Source organism: Guyanagaster necrorhizus (assembly GCF_019112545.1).
Source record: "Guyanagaster necrorhizus MCA 3950 unplaced genomic scaffold BT62scaffold_8, whole genome shotgun sequence".
In the NCBI taxonomy this organism is placed as follows: Eukaryota; Fungi; Basidiomycota; class Agaricomycetes; order Agaricales; family Physalacriaceae; genus Guyanagaster; species Guyanagaster necrorhizus.
This window is the reverse complement of record NW_025064887.1, coordinates 485,353-504,984: the sequence shown is the minus strand read 5'-3', so window position 1 is coordinate 504,984 and position 19,632 is coordinate 485,353. Positions and strand designations below refer to the sequence as shown.

At 49.3% G+C, this 19,632-nt stretch overlaps 7 protein-coding genes across 7 annotated transcripts; 4 read left to right on the top strand and 3 right to left on the bottom strand.

The window, feature by feature from the left end:
• Positions 1–2,380: 2,380 nt before the first annotated feature.
• Positions 2,381–6,577, top strand: BT62DRAFT_1003824 (Vps54-domain-containing protein; the record flags this gene model as incomplete). Its single annotated transcript, XM_043176980.1, has 11 exons — positions 2,381–2,651; positions 2,708–3,894; positions 3,973–4,049; positions 4,100–4,252; positions 4,310–4,547; positions 4,604–5,141; positions 5,203–5,324; positions 5,381–5,467; positions 5,520–5,642; positions 5,700–5,791; positions 5,857–6,577. The coding sequence occupies 11 exons, from the start codon at positions 2,381–2,383 to the stop codon at positions 6,575–6,577; spliced, it is 3,609 nt and encodes a 1,202-aa protein (XP_043041549.1).
• Positions 6,578–8,230: 1,653 nt separating this feature from the next.
• Positions 8,231–8,761, bottom strand: BT62DRAFT_1003823 (uncharacterized protein; the record flags this gene model as incomplete). Its single annotated transcript, XM_043176979.1, has 1 exon — positions 8,231–8,761. The coding sequence occupies one exon, from the start codon at positions 8,759–8,761 to the stop codon at positions 8,231–8,233; it is 531 nt and encodes a 176-aa protein (XP_043041548.1).
• BT62DRAFT_750349 (uncharacterized protein) lies at positions 8,655–10,498 on the top strand. Its single transcript, XM_043182145.1, has 2 exons — positions 8,655–8,826; positions 8,876–10,498. The coding sequence occupies exons 1-2, from the start codon at positions 8,777–8,779 to the stop codon at positions 10,143–10,145; spliced, it is 1,320 nt and encodes a 439-aa protein (XP_043041547.1). The 5' UTR covers positions 8,655–8,776; the 3' UTR covers positions 10,146–10,498.
• An 895-nt stretch (positions 10,499–11,393) lies between these two features.
• Positions 11,394–11,868, bottom strand: BT62DRAFT_1074563 (uncharacterized protein; the record flags this gene model as incomplete). The annotated part of the gene is made up of 3 exons (XM_043179029.1): positions 11,394–11,603; positions 11,652–11,699; positions 11,754–11,868. Coding segments are annotated over 3 exons (343 nt in total), but the record flags the coding sequence as incomplete, so codon positions are not given.
• Positions 11,869–12,394: 526 nt separating this feature from the next.
• Positions 12,395–15,871, top strand: BT62DRAFT_930126 (WD40 repeat-like protein). Its single transcript, XM_043185863.1, has 12 exons — positions 12,395–12,759; positions 12,827–13,259; positions 13,322–13,472; positions 13,523–13,659; positions 13,715–13,812; positions 13,864–14,150; positions 14,210–14,356; positions 14,410–14,526; positions 14,646–14,917; positions 15,047–15,128; positions 15,190–15,319; positions 15,376–15,871. The coding sequence occupies exons 2-12, from the start codon at positions 12,895–12,897 to the stop codon at positions 15,657–15,659; spliced, it is 2,070 nt and encodes a 689-aa protein (XP_043041545.1). The 5' UTR covers positions 12,395–12,759; positions 12,827–12,894; the 3' UTR covers positions 15,660–15,871.
• Positions 15,872–16,397: 526 nt separating this feature from the next.
• On the bottom strand, positions 16,398–17,982 carry BT62DRAFT_750221 (uncharacterized protein). The gene is made up of 6 exons (XM_043182144.1): positions 17,818–17,982; positions 17,738–17,758; positions 17,575–17,681; positions 17,505–17,526; positions 17,347–17,447; positions 16,398–17,290 (listed from the first exon to the last, which is right to left on the bottom strand). Exons 1-6 carry the CDS (start codon positions 17,876–17,878, stop codon positions 16,595–16,597), a joined length of 1,008 nt encoding a protein of 335 aa, XP_043041544.1. The 5' UTR covers positions 17,879–17,982; the 3' UTR covers positions 16,398–16,594.
• Positions 17,983–18,192: 210 nt separating this feature from the next.
• Positions 18,193–19,564, top strand: BT62DRAFT_930123 (uncharacterized protein). Its single transcript, XM_043185862.1, has 4 exons — positions 18,193–18,830; positions 18,885–18,919; positions 18,978–19,042; positions 19,092–19,564. The coding sequence occupies exons 1-4, from the start codon at positions 18,506–18,508 to the stop codon at positions 19,546–19,548; spliced, it is 882 nt and encodes a 293-aa protein (XP_043041543.1). The 5' UTR covers positions 18,193–18,505; the 3' UTR covers positions 19,549–19,564.
• The last annotated feature ends 68 nt before the right edge of the window (positions 19,565–19,632 follow it).

Here is a 19,632-nt window from a genome sequence, read left to right as displayed (position 1 = left end):
TATGATTAGAGGCCGGCGATCGCGCCGAAGTCCGATCTATCTGAAAAGCGAAATGTAGGTGGCTGTGAATTCAGCTACGGTGGCATCAGTCGCGACTGGACAGTTACATTCGCAAACTAAAAGAAAGAGCGTTCTCAATCCTGTCTCTCTTGGCCTTATGGACTTATCTTTGTGACAACACTCTTACAAGCGATCGTCGGATGCGGCCTAGATCTGTGTTTACGACGGACGATCTGGGGGATCAGAATTTACTACTCAAGAGATGTCGATGGACAGTAGGGGCGTATAATCTTCGCCTTCCCAAGGGCATGAGCATTCCCGCACGGTAACGGGGTTGATCTCAACAGGGATACGACGAAATCCTGTCGAGCACCATGCGGAGTCTATTCACGTTTTAGGCTCTGGTAATCAATAACCCTATAGAAACTCGCTTTGCGGCGCGAGATATGGTTGCTATGATCGGTCTGTGCCTCTGTACGTGAAAGGCTTGAAGCTACGGTCGCTACTGCACATTCAGGGTTTTGCTGAACCACAGAAGCCTACCGAATCTGAGTTGTCTCCAACTTAGTCTCCATTCTTGAGTGGTGTCCAGCCTTGTACTACGAACTGCGGATGGGCCATGATTGACTCCGACAATTTGGGGGAGCTTAGTCGGCTTGTGAAGGAGAGTTCCTTGACACTTGCAAGCACTTACTGATTTTGTTTTAGCTCGAGAATTTATGGTTTCTAGCCCAGCCTTTTTATCACAGGATCTACGGCGGGGCAAAAGAAGCTGGATCTCCTAAACTCGGCTTGGATTGTTTCTGCTGTTAAGGTGGGACCCAAACCGACTCTGGGCAGTTCACGGACCACCATGATCGGAGAAAGTAAAAGTGAGGCGCAGTAAATGGATGTCAATACCGCCGGTACCGGTCTGGTGGTCTACCCTCCTCAGGTCACTAGCAGTCAGGGGCATCATCCCCGTTGTCCTTTGCGGTTCTGTTCTTTGTTACTTGCTCGTCTTGGACGACGTAACTCGCCCTCTCATATTGAAGTTCTCCGCGCTTTCAAGAGGCGACACTATTGCTTGCGGCATGTTGGTCCGCATCTGTAATGCAGTTATTTTTGTTGCCCATGACCCAAGGAGATGTTCGCTCGCAGATGAAAAGCACCTGGACAACGGTCATTATTAGTTACCCGTTACGAGGACGGAGCCGAAGCAACGGGCCGAAATGTCATACATCGCTAGTTCATATGCCAATGGGGACATATTGTATATACCGCAGTCTAAGCTTGGTACGGATATCGTAGCTGGGTTTGCGAGGCGAAACCAACGGATATCCTATAATTATGAGGGACTCCACCGTGAGCATATATGACGGACGAACAGTTTGTGTATACGCCTGGGATTCCAGTGGCCCCGATACAGTATTTCGAACTAGGTCGATTTCCAAAGAGTTCCGCCAAGCCTGTAGTGCCAAAGGTTGAACTGGGGTACAATCCTAGGCGTCCATTATTCAATAACTACTTCCGTAATAATGGAAGGCGACAAGCAAAGATTTACTCTGTGTCCTTGAACAAAGAATCAGATTCCTCGGACTCATTTGGTATTTTCACTGGTCCGCTACAATGAAGTGTCACACATACACGGCAAATTTGGGGGAAGAGGCGTACACGCATGACATACCGTATTACTCCATCTTTTATGTGATTTACTTGCCATACTACACGCTTGTTGTCCCATTATGTTCACTAGTAACGTAGAGGAGGCAGACGAGATGCCCATTTTCTGGATGGAATCCGTATTTGTCTTTCAATAAAGGCCCGTCAATTGTCCTTAAACCATAGGCATGGCTCCCGGAACCGAAGGATTCAAAGGGCCCAGAGTTTGGACAGGGTGCCTTCTGAAAGGGTTAAAAGTATAGCTGGCTCAAAGGCAATCCCCCAAAGGATAGGTTCAATCAGAATGAATACAGTTACGGTTGAGATACACGTACGGAGGTTATACTGCTTCCTATTGTCTTCCCAGAACTCTTTAAAACGGGAGAACAGAACTTGAACCTAGTCTTCGCGTAGTGCCGACGCAGTATATGGACCGTAGACCGGGAGGCTAGTGCAACTATAGGCCTAACGGATGATAACCGAGTACTGCTGCGCTGAATGCCAAAAGCCCGTCGAGTGGGACACACATTTCTGGAGGAGACAACGTGTAATAGGAAGCATATGCGAGACCAGAGAGCGCCATGCGAATGATCTAATATACACTCTGTGATGTGAACAGAAAATTATACATAGAGTGTGAAGCAGCTAGAGAGCCAAGCCGCATAGATGGCCATGGTACAGGAGGAAGCCGTTGTGCGTGGTGGCGGCCGTGGTAAATGTAACCTGAGTATTTGCTTCCATGTCGGACTCGAACACCAGCAGCGTTTCACGCCCAACATCGCCAAGAACTGCCCTTCCAGATACCGTACGGCAGTATCGATTCAACTGGGATCCTGCATCACGACAACCTGGCCCAGAAAGTGTCTCGGGAACGACGACGGACGGCAGAGGCCCAGATTACTTTAATACCATCCCACGCCTTGGTCACCTCAACCTCAACTCTTCGACAGCGACCTTGTCGTTCGGGGCGTTACCCGCTGAGTGGAGTAGCTCAAAACATGGATTTCACGGTACTTGGTGCATAGAATAGTGTCCTATTGGTCGTGCTAACCCAGACACGTACTAGCAATCTCTACTGTTCTCAACAATCCTCACAAACAACAAGCTCCGCCTAAGGCACATTCAGCATTACCTGCAGTTCCTCCAGCAGAGCTACCTCGAGTTCGCAGGAAGGATTTCGACCCTTACCTTTGTGCGATAAGTTCAGAATGGGAGCGTTTCGAGAATGCCCACCAGCCAGAAGCCGGTCCTTCGACACCTCGCCCTCCATTTTCCCGTGCATCATCATACCCCACAAATGCCAAATCATTCCCTTCCTTAGATTCTGTTCCTGCGGTTTTCTTCGAATCTAATTTTAACTTGGCGGACCCGGGGACCTTTGCTACTGTCACAGAACAGGATGGTCAAGACCCAGATGTGGATCCAACAGCACTCGCACATTCTCTCCCCCTTCTCGACAAGTTCTCTCACTACGCGGACACCATCGAACTTCATCTCACCCACGAAATATCTCTTCGTTCGTCGTCTTTTTTTGCTGCGTTGTCCAACCTTCATCATCTCCAGTCCGAGTCTTCCTCCTGTTTGTCTCAAATTTCGCGCCTACGAGAACTTCTGCAGGATGTTGACAATGACATGGCAAAGAAGGGTCTGGAAGTCGTCGAGATGGAAAAGGAGAAGAGTAACCTAAAGAAGATCAACGATGGAATAGAGGGTATCAAGGGAATTGTGGAGGTTTCTGCGATGGCCCGCCAGCTCATTAGCGAAGGTCAGTGGGGTGACGCCTTGGACATCGTGGATGATCTGGAGCGCACATGGGCAGCAGAGGAGACACACCTGGAAAAAAATGACGTCTCGAAATCTGTACCATTGACACCAGTAAACGGACGATTATCTCCTTTACCTGCAACGCCTGAAGAGACATTAGAAGCGCCAGAGACGCCAGAAATGCTTCCCGGGAAACCGCTATCAAATCGACAGTCACTCGCCATCCCCCTCGCCTCTCTGCAAGCCTTCTCAGCACTCCCTGGCCATCTTCGAAGCCTCACCATGGAAATAGTGTCTTCACTTTCCAACGACTTTTCCTCAACGCTTCGCGAAGATCTACTTGGTAGAATTGATGTGAACGAGGGCGGTTCCCCTCGCCAGATGAATGAGGCACTGAAAGATAGGCTAAGTCTTCTGTTAGAGGGTCTTGTCAGAACCAAAGGTCTTCGGCAAGCAACATCGTCTTGGAGGAACGGTGCTTTGAGCGAGGTGGGAATGATCTTAGAAAAGGCGCGCTTGTATTCTTCGTGATTGGTGCTACGTTTGGGTACTTACAATTCGTTCCAGGATTTTTCTGCTATTGGTGGGGAAAGTGACACTGCTCTGACGTCGGACAGACGTCCTCGGAATGGATCTGAACCTCGGTGAGCGGAGACGCCTCTGTTCCGAACCTGATCTGAGGATATCATTTCAGTGCTGGTCTAGGCAATCATCTTCGAGAAATGACACACCTAGATTTCATGAAGATTCTGCATGCTACATTCAAAAGCCTCCTTAGAGCTATCGAAGGTCTCCAGACCCAAGGAACAGTAATAGGCGAGGTACTCGAGGCTATTTACAAGTTGAAGTGCGCATTTTCCCAACCTGTCTGATCCTTCCTTCAACGCGCGATGTTTTCTTGTAGATATCAGTCTAGTCCGGATCCCAGCGTCCAGAGCGATTTGATAGACATCCTTGGTTCCGTAACAGAGCTCGCTCACGTCATGGTCGCCAAAGTCATTTCTATTCGATCAGAGCCACATACTTCGTTGCCGCTCCACGAGTTTTGGGAGTTTTTCAACGAGACATGGTCGTTCGTAATTGGATGTGAGGTAATTTGCCGCCGAATGGTGGTTGGGCTAAGAGGTGTCGTGGTTGGACAAGTGAGTGTAATTAGCCACGTTCGTTTGGTGCAGGTAAACTCATTGCCACATTCTAGGGGAAGGCATTCCTTCAAGCGTTTCACCAGACTCGGCTGACACAGTCCGCAAAACTCGTGGAAGATGAACAATGGAATCCTTGCGATGTTCCTCTGCCTCTGCAGCATCTTGCCGACCTTTTGGTTGATTCGGCAGTGAAGGATTCTCCTGAATTGGTTATACAGCCTCCGCAACCCGAAAGCACTCCCGCTTCTCCGTCTAAATCAGCTGCCAACGGTATCAAATCATTCTTTTCTTCCTCTCCTATGAAGACGCTAGTAGCATCGTCATCAAGCTCGTCATTCTTGGCTGGTGGATCCCACAAGCATCTCCATATTGAGGATCGAGCTTACTTTACGGTATATGCTACCTCCGAGGTGCTATATTTACTCTTGGACTACGTCAAGGTGATAGTAAATTTTGGCATGCTCGTCACGGACACTATGAGCCGAGTGATTGAATTCCTCAAGGCGTTCAATTCGCGAACATGCCAGGTTGTACTAGGGGCCGGTGCAATGAGATCGGCCGGGCTAAAGAACATCACGGCCAAACATCTAGGTGAGTAAATTATCTTCTATTCTGCTGCTTACCGACAGAAAGTTATTTCATCTATTCTTAGCCTTAGCCTCACAGTCACTGTCGATCATGATAGCTCTCATTCCATATGTTCGTGAAACATTTAGACGTCATTTGAGCTCTAAGCAAGCTGTTATGTTGGTGGTGTTTGACAAGTTGAAGAGAGTGAGTCTGGCCACTTCTGGCTCACGATAGCTTCATCATTAATTACCTGTCTGCAGGATTATCAAGAGCATCAGAATGAGATTCATGCCAAGCTCATCGCGATTATGGGTGAGCGACTATCTGCTCACATCAAGTCTCTTCGGGTATGCTTGCTGCCTTTTCATCAATTAATTGCCTAAATGACTGTGTTACAAGGCTCTGGATTGGAGCACTCTGAAAGAAGGGGGGGGCGCCAACGAATATATAGTAGTCTTGACTAAGGAAACGGTCACATTGCACAAAGTGCTGTCTCGCTATTTGTCGACAAATGTCGTTCAAGTGAGTTTTGACCAGGGCTCGCGCCAACTAACAGCCTCTTATATATACAAACATTAGGATGTCATGACGCAAGTCTTCGCAGCAGTCAATCATCGATTATCGGAAGAGTACACTAAACTCGAGCTGCCACACGCCGCGGCCAAAACGAGGTATGTTGACCTATAATGTCGACTTCTCCGGCTTTGCAAGGTTTTACATTTCGTGTCTATTTTAGGCTCCTCGCAGATGCCAGGCATTTTTACCAGAAGATCGCTGAGCTTAAGAATGTCGGAGTCCCGAGTAATATGCTGGAGGTAGTCATTTCGGAGAAGAGTCTGCCTCGGCCGACTGTCCCTTCAACACCTGCAAGAAGCGATTCTTTGGCAGTGAATTCTGCGGCATGGGGGTCAAGCACGAATCTTCGGCTGAAGGGTCTGCTTTCTGGGAGAGGAAGCTCGTTCGATAAAGTACCGCCTATACCGACATCAGCATCCACACCTCCGCCATCGAACGAAATCAACGGAACTAATAAATCAGGGATAAACGGTCGGGAATTGCCCTTACCCCCACCTCCAATTCAAGAAGAAGGGGCAGGTGGTGATCCCCCTTCTTCTGGCTTCAAACAAATAGAAGTATGTGAACCTGGAGCTTCAGAGTCCGCCGGACCACAGTCTGGACCGCAACAGGAGGATGAGGGCGGTCAGGTATCTACTCCACCAACTCAATCACCCCCTTCCGAAGCCCCTTCCGAAGCGACAACATCTTCCGAGGAAATTCGGACAATGGCGACTTCAGTGCCATCAGAAGGGCAGGGGCCCTCCCCTCCAACTTTAGATGGGCCATCTGATTCGTCCCTCTCCAAGGATGATGTTCCTGCAGAGATAATTCAGAATCCTCGGGTAGACGGCAGTATACCACCTGCATCCGCTTCTGAAGCTGTACATTCTGCATCATGACCGCCTGCCAAATGTCTGGTAGGAAGCCTGGAGAAGCAGGCGTCAGGCGTCCGGTTCCCATGTGCAGGTGTAATAGGCTTCCACGAGCCATAACATGAACGTGATGAACCTAAAACGCAACTCCCGGACACGCACGGATGTCTATGAGATTTCTATACATTTACGACTCGAACACAAGTCGTCATTTGCGATCATAATTATATGGATTCCTTGCTTCGTCGCCATCAATTTAGGCTTGACGGTGACGAGGTATGGCGAATTTAAGCACTCTCGACACTTTCTGTATATGGGGCATAGAGTGTAGATTGATTCTGGAAGACGTCACTTAAAAATCCATGGATGACCTCCGTGGTCGCGGCTGGCACAGGAGTGGTACTCAGTGCTCCTCACTGGGCAGGTCGTGTGCTGTTAATCGTATCATTGAAAGGTCTTCTATTAGTTGAGAAGTGGTTTTAGTGCTGCGGTCCTACTATTAGACGATAGGGTGCGTGGTCATCTCGGGGCTCATTGAGGCATTCGAGTAGGTGGATCTTGTTGAGAGGGCAGCTCGACGTAATTGATCCCAGCAGTGCTAGAGCATGCCGCGTGATACGGATGTAGGCTTTTGTTGGTCCAAACGAAGAAGAGATGACGCGTGAAGGATTGTTAATATCGCGACTAACGATGGCTTGTTCGGCATCTAGCTGGAATTTGACTGGAATGAGGGGGGGGCCATGGGCGAATTAGAATAGATCGTTGATCAGATAAAGTCACATCGCGACATGTTGGGCACTTCAAGGGAGCGCAGTCCTTGTTCTCAGCTCACCTGACACAGTTTGGCTCGGTTGAGGAGGCGTTGATGGCGCTTTGGTTCAAATGATTTCAGACCTGTGAACGGATGGAATCAAAAAAACATATGAAAGTTGAGTGAGCGGCGGGAAAGGTGACTACTGCCACTGCCAACAGGAAGACTTTTATGCTTACTTTATTTTGCAGTTAAGAGGTGGTCCGCTTGCCGGAAGCCTAGACAGTTGAAAATCGCAAGTCTCCGGGACTGGCATGGATATGGCCGGTAAGGAGATGAGATATTATAGACTGCTAGGTGGGGGGGGGGGGGAGCATCGGGTGGGAATTGAAATGATTTGGGGTGATGACAACATGATGCGCAGTGCCGCTGCTGTCCAGAGTCAGTACATTGATGTCTGGTCCGGAGCAGACGGCGCCAGGTGAACTGGGGCGGTCGTTGATGATCTACAGCAGCAGTCTCGACATTATGCCGTTTCCGGGGGACCTTCAAGGTTACTCAAAGTCGGCATAGTCGCACCATTGACATTTATTGGTGGCGCCGTGTCTTCGGGTGGCCCATCTCCGAAGGTCCCACCCGTCCGAAGATTGGCGATATCAATATCAATAGTGATTTATTTCGTAGACGTTGCAATAAAGTTTTCTTATTCCCTTTAACGATGCATGTACGCGGGTAAATCGCCATCGGTACTATGGCAACATCGCGGCAAAGTGATGCTATTTCAGAATCGAGGCGCCATTTCCGTATGCGGTGACGTTTTTCTTTGAAATGGAGGATAGCCGAGAAAGGCAAGTCATTGCGGGAGCGGGGGGGAGGGGGGGGGAAAGGAAAGGAGAGTCCTTCAGGGTTTGCACAGGGTGTGATAAGATTCAAAGAATACAAACGCGATAAATGGTGGGAATGCGGCACAAATACGCGGATATAATGGACAAAGGCATCAAGAGATCATGGAAGAAGGGTTTGAAATTCAGATTTACGGGTGACACACGCTGGCCAGTGAAGATAAACGTGGTACGCAGGGACCACGTTCGAGGAGGCGAGACACAAACGTGAATAGCGGTTAGTGAAATTTGAGTGGAATAGGCATGCAGAGGGGACGTGCATTTCTTGCGTAACTGGTGCAATTGATGCTTCCAAATGTTGGCATGCCCGGTTCGCGTGGCTCGCTTGCAAGCACAATGACCGATCTGCTCACCAGATCTCGAAGGGTCTCGCCGGCGATTCGCTTCTTTGGGATCCGTGACAGCTGTGACGCGACCAGAATTAATTCCCAAAAAGGAAGTCACATCGCGCTGCTTGACTCGAATTTTTGTCTTTTCTTCGGTATATAACCGTCGCCTCTTCTCTGGGTTTCCCACCCTGTCGCCTTTCCCCTCGTCGCCGTTCGCAATTGCGACCATCTCATTCTCTTTATTATGTTTGAAGAACGCTGTCTAACATGCGGAAGCCATCTCCAGGATGATGGGTATGCTTGTCGCCGCTCTTCCTCGTCGAGTCGTTCATATTTCTTTCAGGCGAGCCTACTGCAGTGATGAATGCCAAACACTGGACTCGGCATCACCGTCCATCTCGTCGACCAGCAGCGCCTACTCGTCGCCTTCATTGGGATATGCCGTTGGAGGCGACGTTCCGGCCCTCATTCCGTCCATGCTAGGCACTGCGCTCAGAAACTTCCAGCAGGATCGCCATTCGGTATCGTCATCTTCTGCCTCGTCGACTGCATGGTCAGTGGTCACTGATGATGACGATGACGACCCTATACTTGGAACCGGTAGTGATCCCGACAGCGCCGGAGAGTCTATCTATGAAACGACATCCAAATGCTCTACATCACATAGTCTCTTTCCGAAACCGCTCGCATATGCGCGCCGTCCTTCTGGTACCAACACCCGCTCTACTGTACCACATCTTCACAGCCGCACTGGTTCACTCTCTGCCCACGTGCGAGGTCTTCCAAGCGCCACTTCGCATCCCCACACAGCGCAGGACGAAGATACCCTGGGCGACTCCGGCTTCCCGTCCCGAGAACTTGAGGATTATATAGAGCAGATGATTCCCCAGTCGGCGCCAGAACGGCAACATAACCAGTTCGCTCATGAGCAGGACCACTCTACTACCATCACAAAGACCAAACGGTCTCGCAATCGCACCAGTCTTCCGGCGTACTTCTCATTACTCCAGATGAACGGTGCACAAAACCCTTTTCCGATCTCCCAAACATCAAAACGGGCCTCGCCCTCTATCTCAAATTCTTCAGGCCAGACCGTGGTCAAGCCTTCACCTCCTACACCAAAAGTGTCCTTAGGACTTCCCCCATTCGTCCCTCCTCGCGGCCGTCGTCGGGATGTGGGTGCATCCCAGAGAAAGTCCCGGTCTGACGATTCCTTTAGTTGCAGCTCTCGCTCAACCAGTGATTCACGACATGACCCCTCCCTTGCACTTTCGCCGCCACGGGAGACGCGTTTTGTTCCTCGACCACGCCTGGATAGCCGAGGTAACACGGATTCCGTTTTCGACTGCTCTTCGGTGCCAGACCCTCGGCGAGGACGGACTGCTGTAAGGAGGAACAGCTCTCCACCGCCGAAAATGACGGCACCGATGTTTGTGTTCGAAGGCCGTGAACGTTACAGGGACAACACCGCCAGGCCCCATACACGGGGACGGGCCAGGGTTGAAGAGCTGGATGGTGTCGGCGGGTCCGAAGACGCACCGGGACTTGGTTACGGGCGTAGTGGACTGGTTGATCGGGAGCGAGGACACAGGGCAGGAAGGTTCCGGTCATAATGAAACCCGACTTTTCCAACATGCTCTCTCGCTCATACCTTGCTTCCCGTCACTGTATTATCGTCCATACTCTTTCTAGCTCAAACTCCATCTCAAAAAAGCACCGCATTAAAGACAAGACGCCACACGATTTGTATCAGCGACTACCGAACATATTATCAACGCATCATCACGAAAAGACCACCGGGACGTGGTTTCATCTGCGCTTTGCCTGTATAGAATGAAGATTTTCGCATCATCCTCATCAGCACTCAACCATCATTGGTCATCACCCTCTCATCATATTATTTTTGCTGGCATACTCTCTCCAAGTCTTCATTTTCGGGTTATTTGAGGGCGTCCCGGTTTCGCCATTATTCAGCAATTTTGTCGCCACCATTACCCATCTCAGCACATATACCTTGTCGTTTGCGGTCCAATGCTATTATTAGTACATCTTTTTCAGTCCTTTGCACGTTCTCATACACACCACTCTTTACAATCTAACGCACGCATCATCCATCACTTGTTTTATTCTCATGCAAATTGAACGGAAATACAATCACACAGAATTCTGCTGTTGTCATCTTAAAGTACTGCTGCTATATATCTACATGCTGCAATATAAATTGAAAACATGGATGATTGTCATCCATCCGCATTCACCTTTTGTGACGGAACTGAGCCTGAACTTCGGTTCGCAACTAGACGCTAGACCACGGAAATATTACGATGAGCTCGGCGTCTGAGTATTTTGCAATAGTCCGCGCCGAGCGATCGCCCCTGAGAAATTGTTGTCAGCAGTGTGATTCATGGCGCAAGTATGGCGGAGGGCGACGAGATATTCAGGAGATTCAGAGGCGTTAGTGTTGGAAGATAAGAGCGAATCTTCTCCATGGATTACCAAAGTGGCTTGACGTTCAGGGGGTACCCCGACCGACGCCCTCTCTGTGGGGGTGGCACGTGACTTGAGCACGTGCATCCGTGCGTAATGATGCTATCATCGGTCGATCGGCCCGGAGCGAACGTCGTCGTCGGCAAATATACACGTTTGATGAGAGCATTTCGTGTGTAGGTCTGCTTAGATGGTATTCTACGGGTAATTTCATCGAGGAACTCATGGTTCCTGGAACTGGGCCGGGCTGGATACATCCGTGTCGCGGGAGGGATGTGGATCAGGCCCATATTTATATACTTATTTGAATCATTTTTTTCCCGGTGTTCCTGTGATGTCTGTCGCAGAAAAGGTGTTTCTGTGCATCAACTCAACGGTGAAGACACAGCTCGCCGGTGACGCGCTTAAAGGGATATTTCCGGCGCAGCCGCGGTGAATGCGAATTCAGTAGTGCGGATAATTCCTATTAACGAGTATTTTATTTCCGGATGGTACTTTCCGTACAGTACGGCTCGGTAGACGAGTAGGGCCGTGGATAGCCGTCGAGTATGGGTGGTTGGAATGCACGGAGACAGATATACAGGCTGCGACTAGAATAAAAAATTTCTGTCACATAGTCTCGACCTACTTACTACAAGAACGAGACTGAACGAGACGATATTTATCTCAGACATACGAATCTGATAGTCAGTCGTCGCGGCAAAAATATATCGACAGTGGCATGGCACGCTAACTTTGAACGTAAAGTTTTCACAGAATGTTTCCGCAGCAAGAAGGTATGCAAATACAATACAAGCAACAATCCGCCGTACGGGGGGGGGGAACCCAGCCTTGGCCTTTGAAGGCATGCCTGTTGGGCGCAGGACAAACATCCACTTTTTGCCGATTTCATCCGAGCAAAGTTGATGGCTTCCTGATTGGGCCGTTTACCGCTTTCTTCTTGGACCAGCATTGTCGCGACCGAACCTCTGGGGCAAGTTTCTTGTCTTGGAAACTGTCCATATCTATCTGGGCTGGTCTCATTGTATTTAGCCAACGTTTAGCTGAGAGAGCTCACCCCCCCTTTGTCTGTCATACACAACCTCGACACTCTCTGGTGCCACTCTTCGTCCAAATCCTACCTAGAAAAATAATCAAGCACAGGTTGCTGGTCTGGCTCAGCGACCCCAAGTGCCTGATAAGGAGCAACGGTGTATTATTGTGTTATCTATTGGCGCTATCGCTGGTCCTCGTAGAGTGTAGATACAATGTTAGAGAACACTGTCAATATATCAGAACGATTCGTAGTCGTTAATGTAGACAAAAAACGAGAATACCTCGTGTGAAGATCCACGCGCGAGTCGAAACGCGGCAATGAAATATCGGACAGGATTGGCTTAGAACCACACTACAAGGTCAGTGAACACAAGTATATATCCACCGACACCATCGTCCACGGCGCAGCCAGCGCTGCAGAAACAGAGAACCGCCCGTAGTCATCGTCGGCCACCATTGATTCAATTACCAACAGACTCCCTCCGCGGGACTCGCTTCCCCATTCCTCGTCATCCTCTCTATCACTGGCATCCCTTCCTGCCACTGTTGCTGCGTCGGATTCCTCATTTTCCTTCTCTTCCCCCCCCCTCAACTCTTCCGTTGTCGCTGCTGTCTCACCCAGTCTAATTCCAGCGACTCGTTCCAGATCTGAACGAGAGCAGGGCAGCACCAGCTCTCATTTACCTCAACTCTCCACAACAACCGGTACTTTCTTTTTCATAAAATCTTAGCCCTAATTCCTCAATATCTGACATGCACTTCTTCCTTTCAGACGACGATAATCACAGAGCTCGCAAGAGACAAAGAACAGGCGACATCTCTTCTACTACCCCAGCCAACATGAGGCAGCCGGATTCTGATATCGATTCTCAACTCTCCGTTTCTCCTGATTTCGCTATCTCCACCATGCACGCTGGTCCTTCTTCATTAGGCCTTGATGGACCGACCCAGTCAGCGACCAATGGCCATACCATCACCGCTATCAATGTCACCACCAAGGGCAGTACTAGTCATAACGGTCAGGTGCAGTCGAACGGCACTAGCAATGGCTTAACAAGTGCACTATCGAACGCGCTTGCCCAAAAGCACGGAAAGGCGGTCGCCAGGGTGAATTTACCGGGTACCATGTTGTATAATGATATGACTCTCGATCGGGAGGAGTATGTCAGGCTCGTTATACAGAGTCTGCGGGATGTGGGATACACGTACGTCCGTTCTTTCTCTTTCTTTTTGTTCTGTAACGCTCACATGCCTTGTCTGCACGCAGTCAGTCAGCGGACACGCTCGAAGCAGAGTCAGGGTTCTCAATGGAAATATCAGATGTAACGCATTTCAGGCAGTGTATCTTGGATGGTGTGTGGGACAAGGCAGAGGCGGCTTTGACACGCTTAGGCGTTACATACGCAGACGGGCTGATGGTGCGTAATTATCCGTCCTCTCGACCTCTTGTGTCTTCATATCGTTCTAGGACGCAAAGTTTCTGATCATTCAACAAAAGTACCTGGAACTCCTCGAGGCAGAGAAGACAACAGATGCTTTACATGTCCTACGCAATGAACTCGCACCTTTGAACGTTGAACCGGATCAGCTTCATACATTATCAAGGTAATTTGATTCCTTTACAACTTCAACGTGCGCCACATTTGACTATTTTCTATAGTCTGATAATGTGCTCGGAACCTGATGATCTTCGGCAACGAGCAGGTTGGGATGGTGCTTCAGGCGCCTCCCGTATGCATTTATTAGACAACCTGCAACGTAAGCGTTTCTCAACAACGCGTCCGGCCGCCAAAATCTGACTTTTAACAGGGTATATCCCCTCTTCCGTCATGATTCCCCAACGTCGGCTTGCCACTCTTCTTCAGCAATCGCGATTATACCAACGCCAGCGATGCGTGTACCATAATCTCCCCACAAATGCCGCAGACTTTTCATTGTACAGTGATCACCAGTGCGATAAGTCGGGCTTTCCAAGGGTCACTACGACTATTCTCGACGTGCACAGTGACGAAGTATGGCATATTGAATGGAGTCACGATGGTGCGTATCTTGCGAGCGCTAGCAAAGACAAATCGGCCATCATTTGGAAGATCGGTGTAAGCAAAGTTCTCTGTGTCATTTAATAATGTCCTGGTGCCTAAAGACTTCTTTGTAGCCTGAAACAGAGCCTTCAATACGACAATGGGCTACGCACCAGATCTTGCGGGAGCACCCGTACCCTGTGGGGTGTCTGGCATGGTCAATAGACGATACTATCCTTCTGACCAGTGCTGAGAACATCATAAAGTTGTGGAACGCCAAGGTGGGCTCTTCTTACTTCTAGGCTCGCGGACTAGACACTGACTTATAAGTCAGACTGGCGTGTGCTTGAGAGTGCTCGACAAGCATTCAGAAACAGTGACATCCCTAGCGTGGCTGCCGGATGGCTCGGGATTCCTTTCCGCTGCTCTGGATCGAAGGATCATACATTGGGTAGGTCGAATTCATTTCATGTGTTAGATTAGCGGCTCGCTCGAGAGAATTCGAGTCTCATTTTCATCCTTCATTTCTTGGCCACATTCTCCACGTCGGACTAACTCTTCAATGTACAGGACGCGGATGGTAAAGAGCGGGATTCTTGGGGCACAACTGCCATCCGGATAACAAGTCTGGCTATCACGCCTGACTTTACGCGAATGGTGATAGTCGGAATGGATTATATTTCCAATACGCCTTCCGGAGGCTCTAGGGGAAGTAGTCGTCGTTCCGGGGAGTTCGCGACGATAAACCCGACCGGCAATGGTGGGAATCCTGCCCATGGGCCGGGGCAATATTCGGATAACTGGCTTATAACATACGACTATGCAACGAAGCAGGTAGAATCGTAAGTCGGCTCTCCTTCCTCTCCTGTTGTTCCCACGCATTTTGCGAAACGCGTTGTGGCGTTTACCTCAAATTTCGCCCTCGCCCTTCTTGTGAGAAGAAATTTTAAACTCGATCCATTCCTTTTTAGATCCGTGCGACTTGAAGGCGAAGTCACAAGTGTAAAGGTATCCCAAAATTCGCAGTATGCATTGATCAATCATGCGCCAGATGTGAGTTTTTTATCATAACATATGCCAATGACCCGGGTTCTGACCAGATCATCCATTGTAGGAAATCCGTCTCTGGGATCTAAATCTTGGGCGTGTGGCACGCAAATTTACTGGTCAAAGACAAGGCAGACATGTTATCCGAAGCTGTTTCGGGGGGATGGATGGAAACTTTGTTGTCAGTGGGAGTGAAGGTCCGCGGTGCTTTTCACCCCTCTTTTGGTGTCTAACTCTCACCTAACCTATTTAGACGGCAATGTATACGTGTGGCATCGTGATACGGGGGCATTACTCGAGGTCCTTCCTGGGCATGGCGAAGGGAGTGTGAACTCCGTGGCATGGAACCCTCGGAACGAGCGTATGTTTGCCTCTTGTTCGGATGATCATACGATTCGGATATGGGAGGCGTTGGGTGATGACTCCCCGCCAATGAGTCCGGTTCTGGGCACATATGCTGGGAAGGAGAAGGGGAAGACCAGACAGCACTGGGATGAAGACGGCGTGGAATCCGGCTCGAGTGTGACGCGGCTGTGATTCATTGACCAAGTTCGTGCATCTGAGGACTCTCTCTCTAGACTCCAACCATACATTCATTCCTCCTTTTTGATGGCCATCCCACCTCAAGTTTTCTGTCCTACATACCTATCACTAATACCAACGCTCTTTTATTGTTCTTTGTATTGGCTCCTACTTGGTTTTTTTTTCATCCCCACATCGCATCTGAACCATATCCGTTTCCCTGCACACATTTGTTTTATAACGGTCTGTCTCAATACTTCTATAAGCAAAGGTTTTCATTTCCTCTTGTCATATCACCATTGTCACAGTAAGTATTACTTCCTCTTGCATACACATTCATACATAGCTACACTGCTTCTCCGATGTGGAAGTCCAATGCAATAGAATTTTATATGTCGTTGACATGTACATAGACACCGACCAATAGGTACCAACTATCGGTCAAGTACCTCGTCGCAGAGACCATTGAGAATTTGAAACGTACCAAGGTGAGAAGCAGGGGAACGTCGGTAATATTGGGCCAGTTGACTTGGGCAATATACTTTTGGGGCAACATTCATTTTTCCTGAGGCCAGGGGCAGCCATGCATATAAACCACCCAACCCGTTAACACCAGATGACCACTATCACTTCATTAACCGGGACTGGTATATTTGATAAGGATCGAAGACAGACGTAGACATATGACAGGTACGCAGTGGGACGCTGGGAGAAATTAGTGGGTTTTGATATCGGGAGCGGATGTCGATGCGGAATCAGATTGGAAAAATGAAATGCGTAGTAGTACACGTATGTTCCGGTGGGATATACCTACCGCTACGACCTGAGCGTAGTCGGGAAATTTCTATGCGTATAGTGTACACGTTGTAAGATAGGAGTATACTGGTCAAACAATAAGGAGGAGCCATTATGCTGAAAGACGATGCCGATGCAAAATTTTTTTAAAAAAACTATCTTGAAACCGTTGGACGTTGCGAGTAAGCACGATCCTTGGGCATGAACATGGAGGTCATGGGGTTCTTCTTTGGCCGTGGCGGCGATGTCTGATTGAGCAGTGCAGATTTTTGAATAACCTTAGGTTTCTTTCCTGCAGATAACGGAGATGGCCCACAGTCGTCTGGTGGAAGCGTACAATCGGAAAGAAGATGTGGCGGATATGTCGTAGTTTCTCTGAAAGACGTTGATGATAATGCGGTGGTGGACGACGGATGGTTCAAATTTGTATTGCTTGGCAGTGAAGAGGAGGTAGGTTGTCGGTGCTTCACAGTGGTGACCGTCACTCGACTTGCATAGTTAGGAGAAGGCGTCGGTAGCAGAGGCACGCTAGGAGGTTTCGAAAGAGGTTTGCCCTTGGCGGTGAACCTAGCATTGTACACGGTCTTGTGTAGTTTAGAAGCTTCAGAGTAGGTCCTCTGCATCAAGGTCTTGGGTTGACCAGGCCCCGACCCTAAGAACAACGTGGCATGAGAGCAGGTGCGTGGTATAAACGTCACGATCAGCTTACATGGTCGAAGACGCTTCTGCGGAGGAACTTGGTCCGTGATCTTGACCTCACGCTCCTTCTTTTGCTGTTCGTGCTCGAGTCGCTGGGAGCGCAGACGTGATCCCACTTCTTCTAGATGTTTCGCTTCGGCTTTTTGGAGAACCTTAATCAAAGAATCAGAAAACACGGAGAGCATATGGATACCATTAGAGAACGTACGAAGTAATGATCTCTCCAGGACTCTGGTTCTGGGGCATCCCCTGAGAGATATCCCTGGAGCTGAATACTGTACTTTTTGATAGAGAGGATCTTCCATAATTCTGGACCACAGACCAGGTTAGTCGGCAGGCAAAGAAGTGATGAGATAAATTACTTGCCTTGGGTATTGTGCTGGAGTCTCTGGAGAGAAATGAAGAAAGGTACGTAAGGGCGAGACATGCGGCTCACCGTTGAGCCACGTTCGAGCCGCAGGAGGTCGTGTGGCTCACACTGCTGGAGGATAGGTTTGACAAGATCATAGCGAAGGCTAAGTTCTTGGCCGAGTGTGGGGATGACTGATAGGAAATGAATGTCAAGAAGCAATCGGGAATAGCTATGGACGCTGGCTGACACTCAGCATGTTTCCCGGCAACTGATAGAATGGAACAAAAGTCACAACGAGTCCAGCTAGAATTATAGGAATAATCGTACCTCGTTGGCAGTACACAACCAAAGCTGGAACCTTGGTCGAAGAAATGAAGTCGGCAGCCATTCGAGAAGTACTAGTATATATATCGCAGCACCCCAGGGATCGTTCCGAGGAGCTGTTCAAGGACAAGAGGGGCACTGATGATGGTCGGTGGCAGACAGTGGCTGAGCCACGTTACGCGAATGCCGCCGTATGCCGGTCCTAAATTTGGCAGTTCTCAAGGTTTGCCGTGCACCTTTTGCTTCCCACCAAGACAAGACATTGTATCTCCCCGTGCTTCACTGACTATTCCCCCCGAATTTGTCAGTTTCTTGTCAGAGAATCCTTATTCTCTTGTTCTGCACATATATATCTCCTTATCTTCAGCTAGGCTCCTACTGGCCGGACTCTCAGGAATAACCTCACCCATGTCTATAAGGCTACATGATGTTCTTTCTAGACGACTTTGGTCCTGAATTTAGCAGTCAGGAGCATCCCAGTCCAGTTCCAGATCAATGGTAGACTTTATTTTTACCCATCTCGTCTTTTCAAGCGTTACAAAGATGACTAACTTCTCTCACACTCTCGTCGTCGGCTTTACCCACACTCTCGCGCGTCAATGTCATTTGTGAACCCGGTAGTTGGCCCTTCAAATGTGCCATTCTCCAACTCATTTATTTATTACCCACAATGGGGATATCACGTATATATATGACACGCGCGCTATGCTTTCCCCTATCCTCGCTGCTCTGGTTGCGTCTTGATCGCCTGCCTGTCTCCTCATCGCGATTTAAAAGGGCTATTGTCGTGCATTTGTCCATTCCCGACTTGCCTTCCATGCAGCAGGCTACTCATCCCCGTCTTCATCTTCGCGACACGCGCGACGCCCATATTATCTTTGAGGCCGTCAGGCAAGGCTTTCTTCGGCCAGTTACCAGACGTCTTAACGAGGCTGAGAGAGCTACATCAGTACGTTCTGGCGCTGTGTTCGTTTGGGAAGAGCGCGACGACGAGTCAGGTCTCAAACGTTGGACTGGTAAGCCCACATTAATATCCCCCCCGGAAGTCCTTTTGACCTTCCCTCCCATAGATGGACGCCTTTGGGGACAGTCCCGTATGCGTGAAGTATGTTGGACCTCGCAGATTCTCTGACAACCATGTTGCTGATCGATAACCATTGCAGCCATACTTATTCTATGATGAGAAACTTCCTTCAGCGCCAGGCGGTGAGACATCCACCTCCGCACGGTACTGACAGTTCTGGGGCGAGGTCACATACGCTAATGTTTCGGAATAGGTCACCACCCACCTTCAGATTTGTCGATGGTGTGTCCCGCACGATCCCCTCATCGTCAGCTCTTCTCCATCAAGATCGCAGTGGCGGAAATCACCCCGGTTTAATTAAGCAGGCATATTCTGCTTGGGTGCAACTTTCACCAACAGGTACACCGCGTAAATGGCACCTTACTGCCTATTTCACGTATGCCGATCTTCCGACAATACCAACTGTTGATGCGGACGCGATCTTGCGAAACATTATCGTTCCGCCGGGGATTTACCAGAGTGGGAAAGCCAGGAAAGGGGACGATGGTGTCGTGGAGACCTTTGGGCACTCGGCGCTGCCACCACTTCATTCCGCTGTAGGGGGATATAACATGGGAGTCATATCTGGTAGCTCTTCCCAGCGGGGTCATCATCGCATGTCAGAAGACCAAAGAGTCATACAAATACTGAATTCTAGACATATATCATAGCATGCGTCAAAATGTCCTTTTTCCTTTCTAAATCCCTTGTATTTGAAAATTATCGGAGGCATCGGGAAAAGACGGACCGGGAGG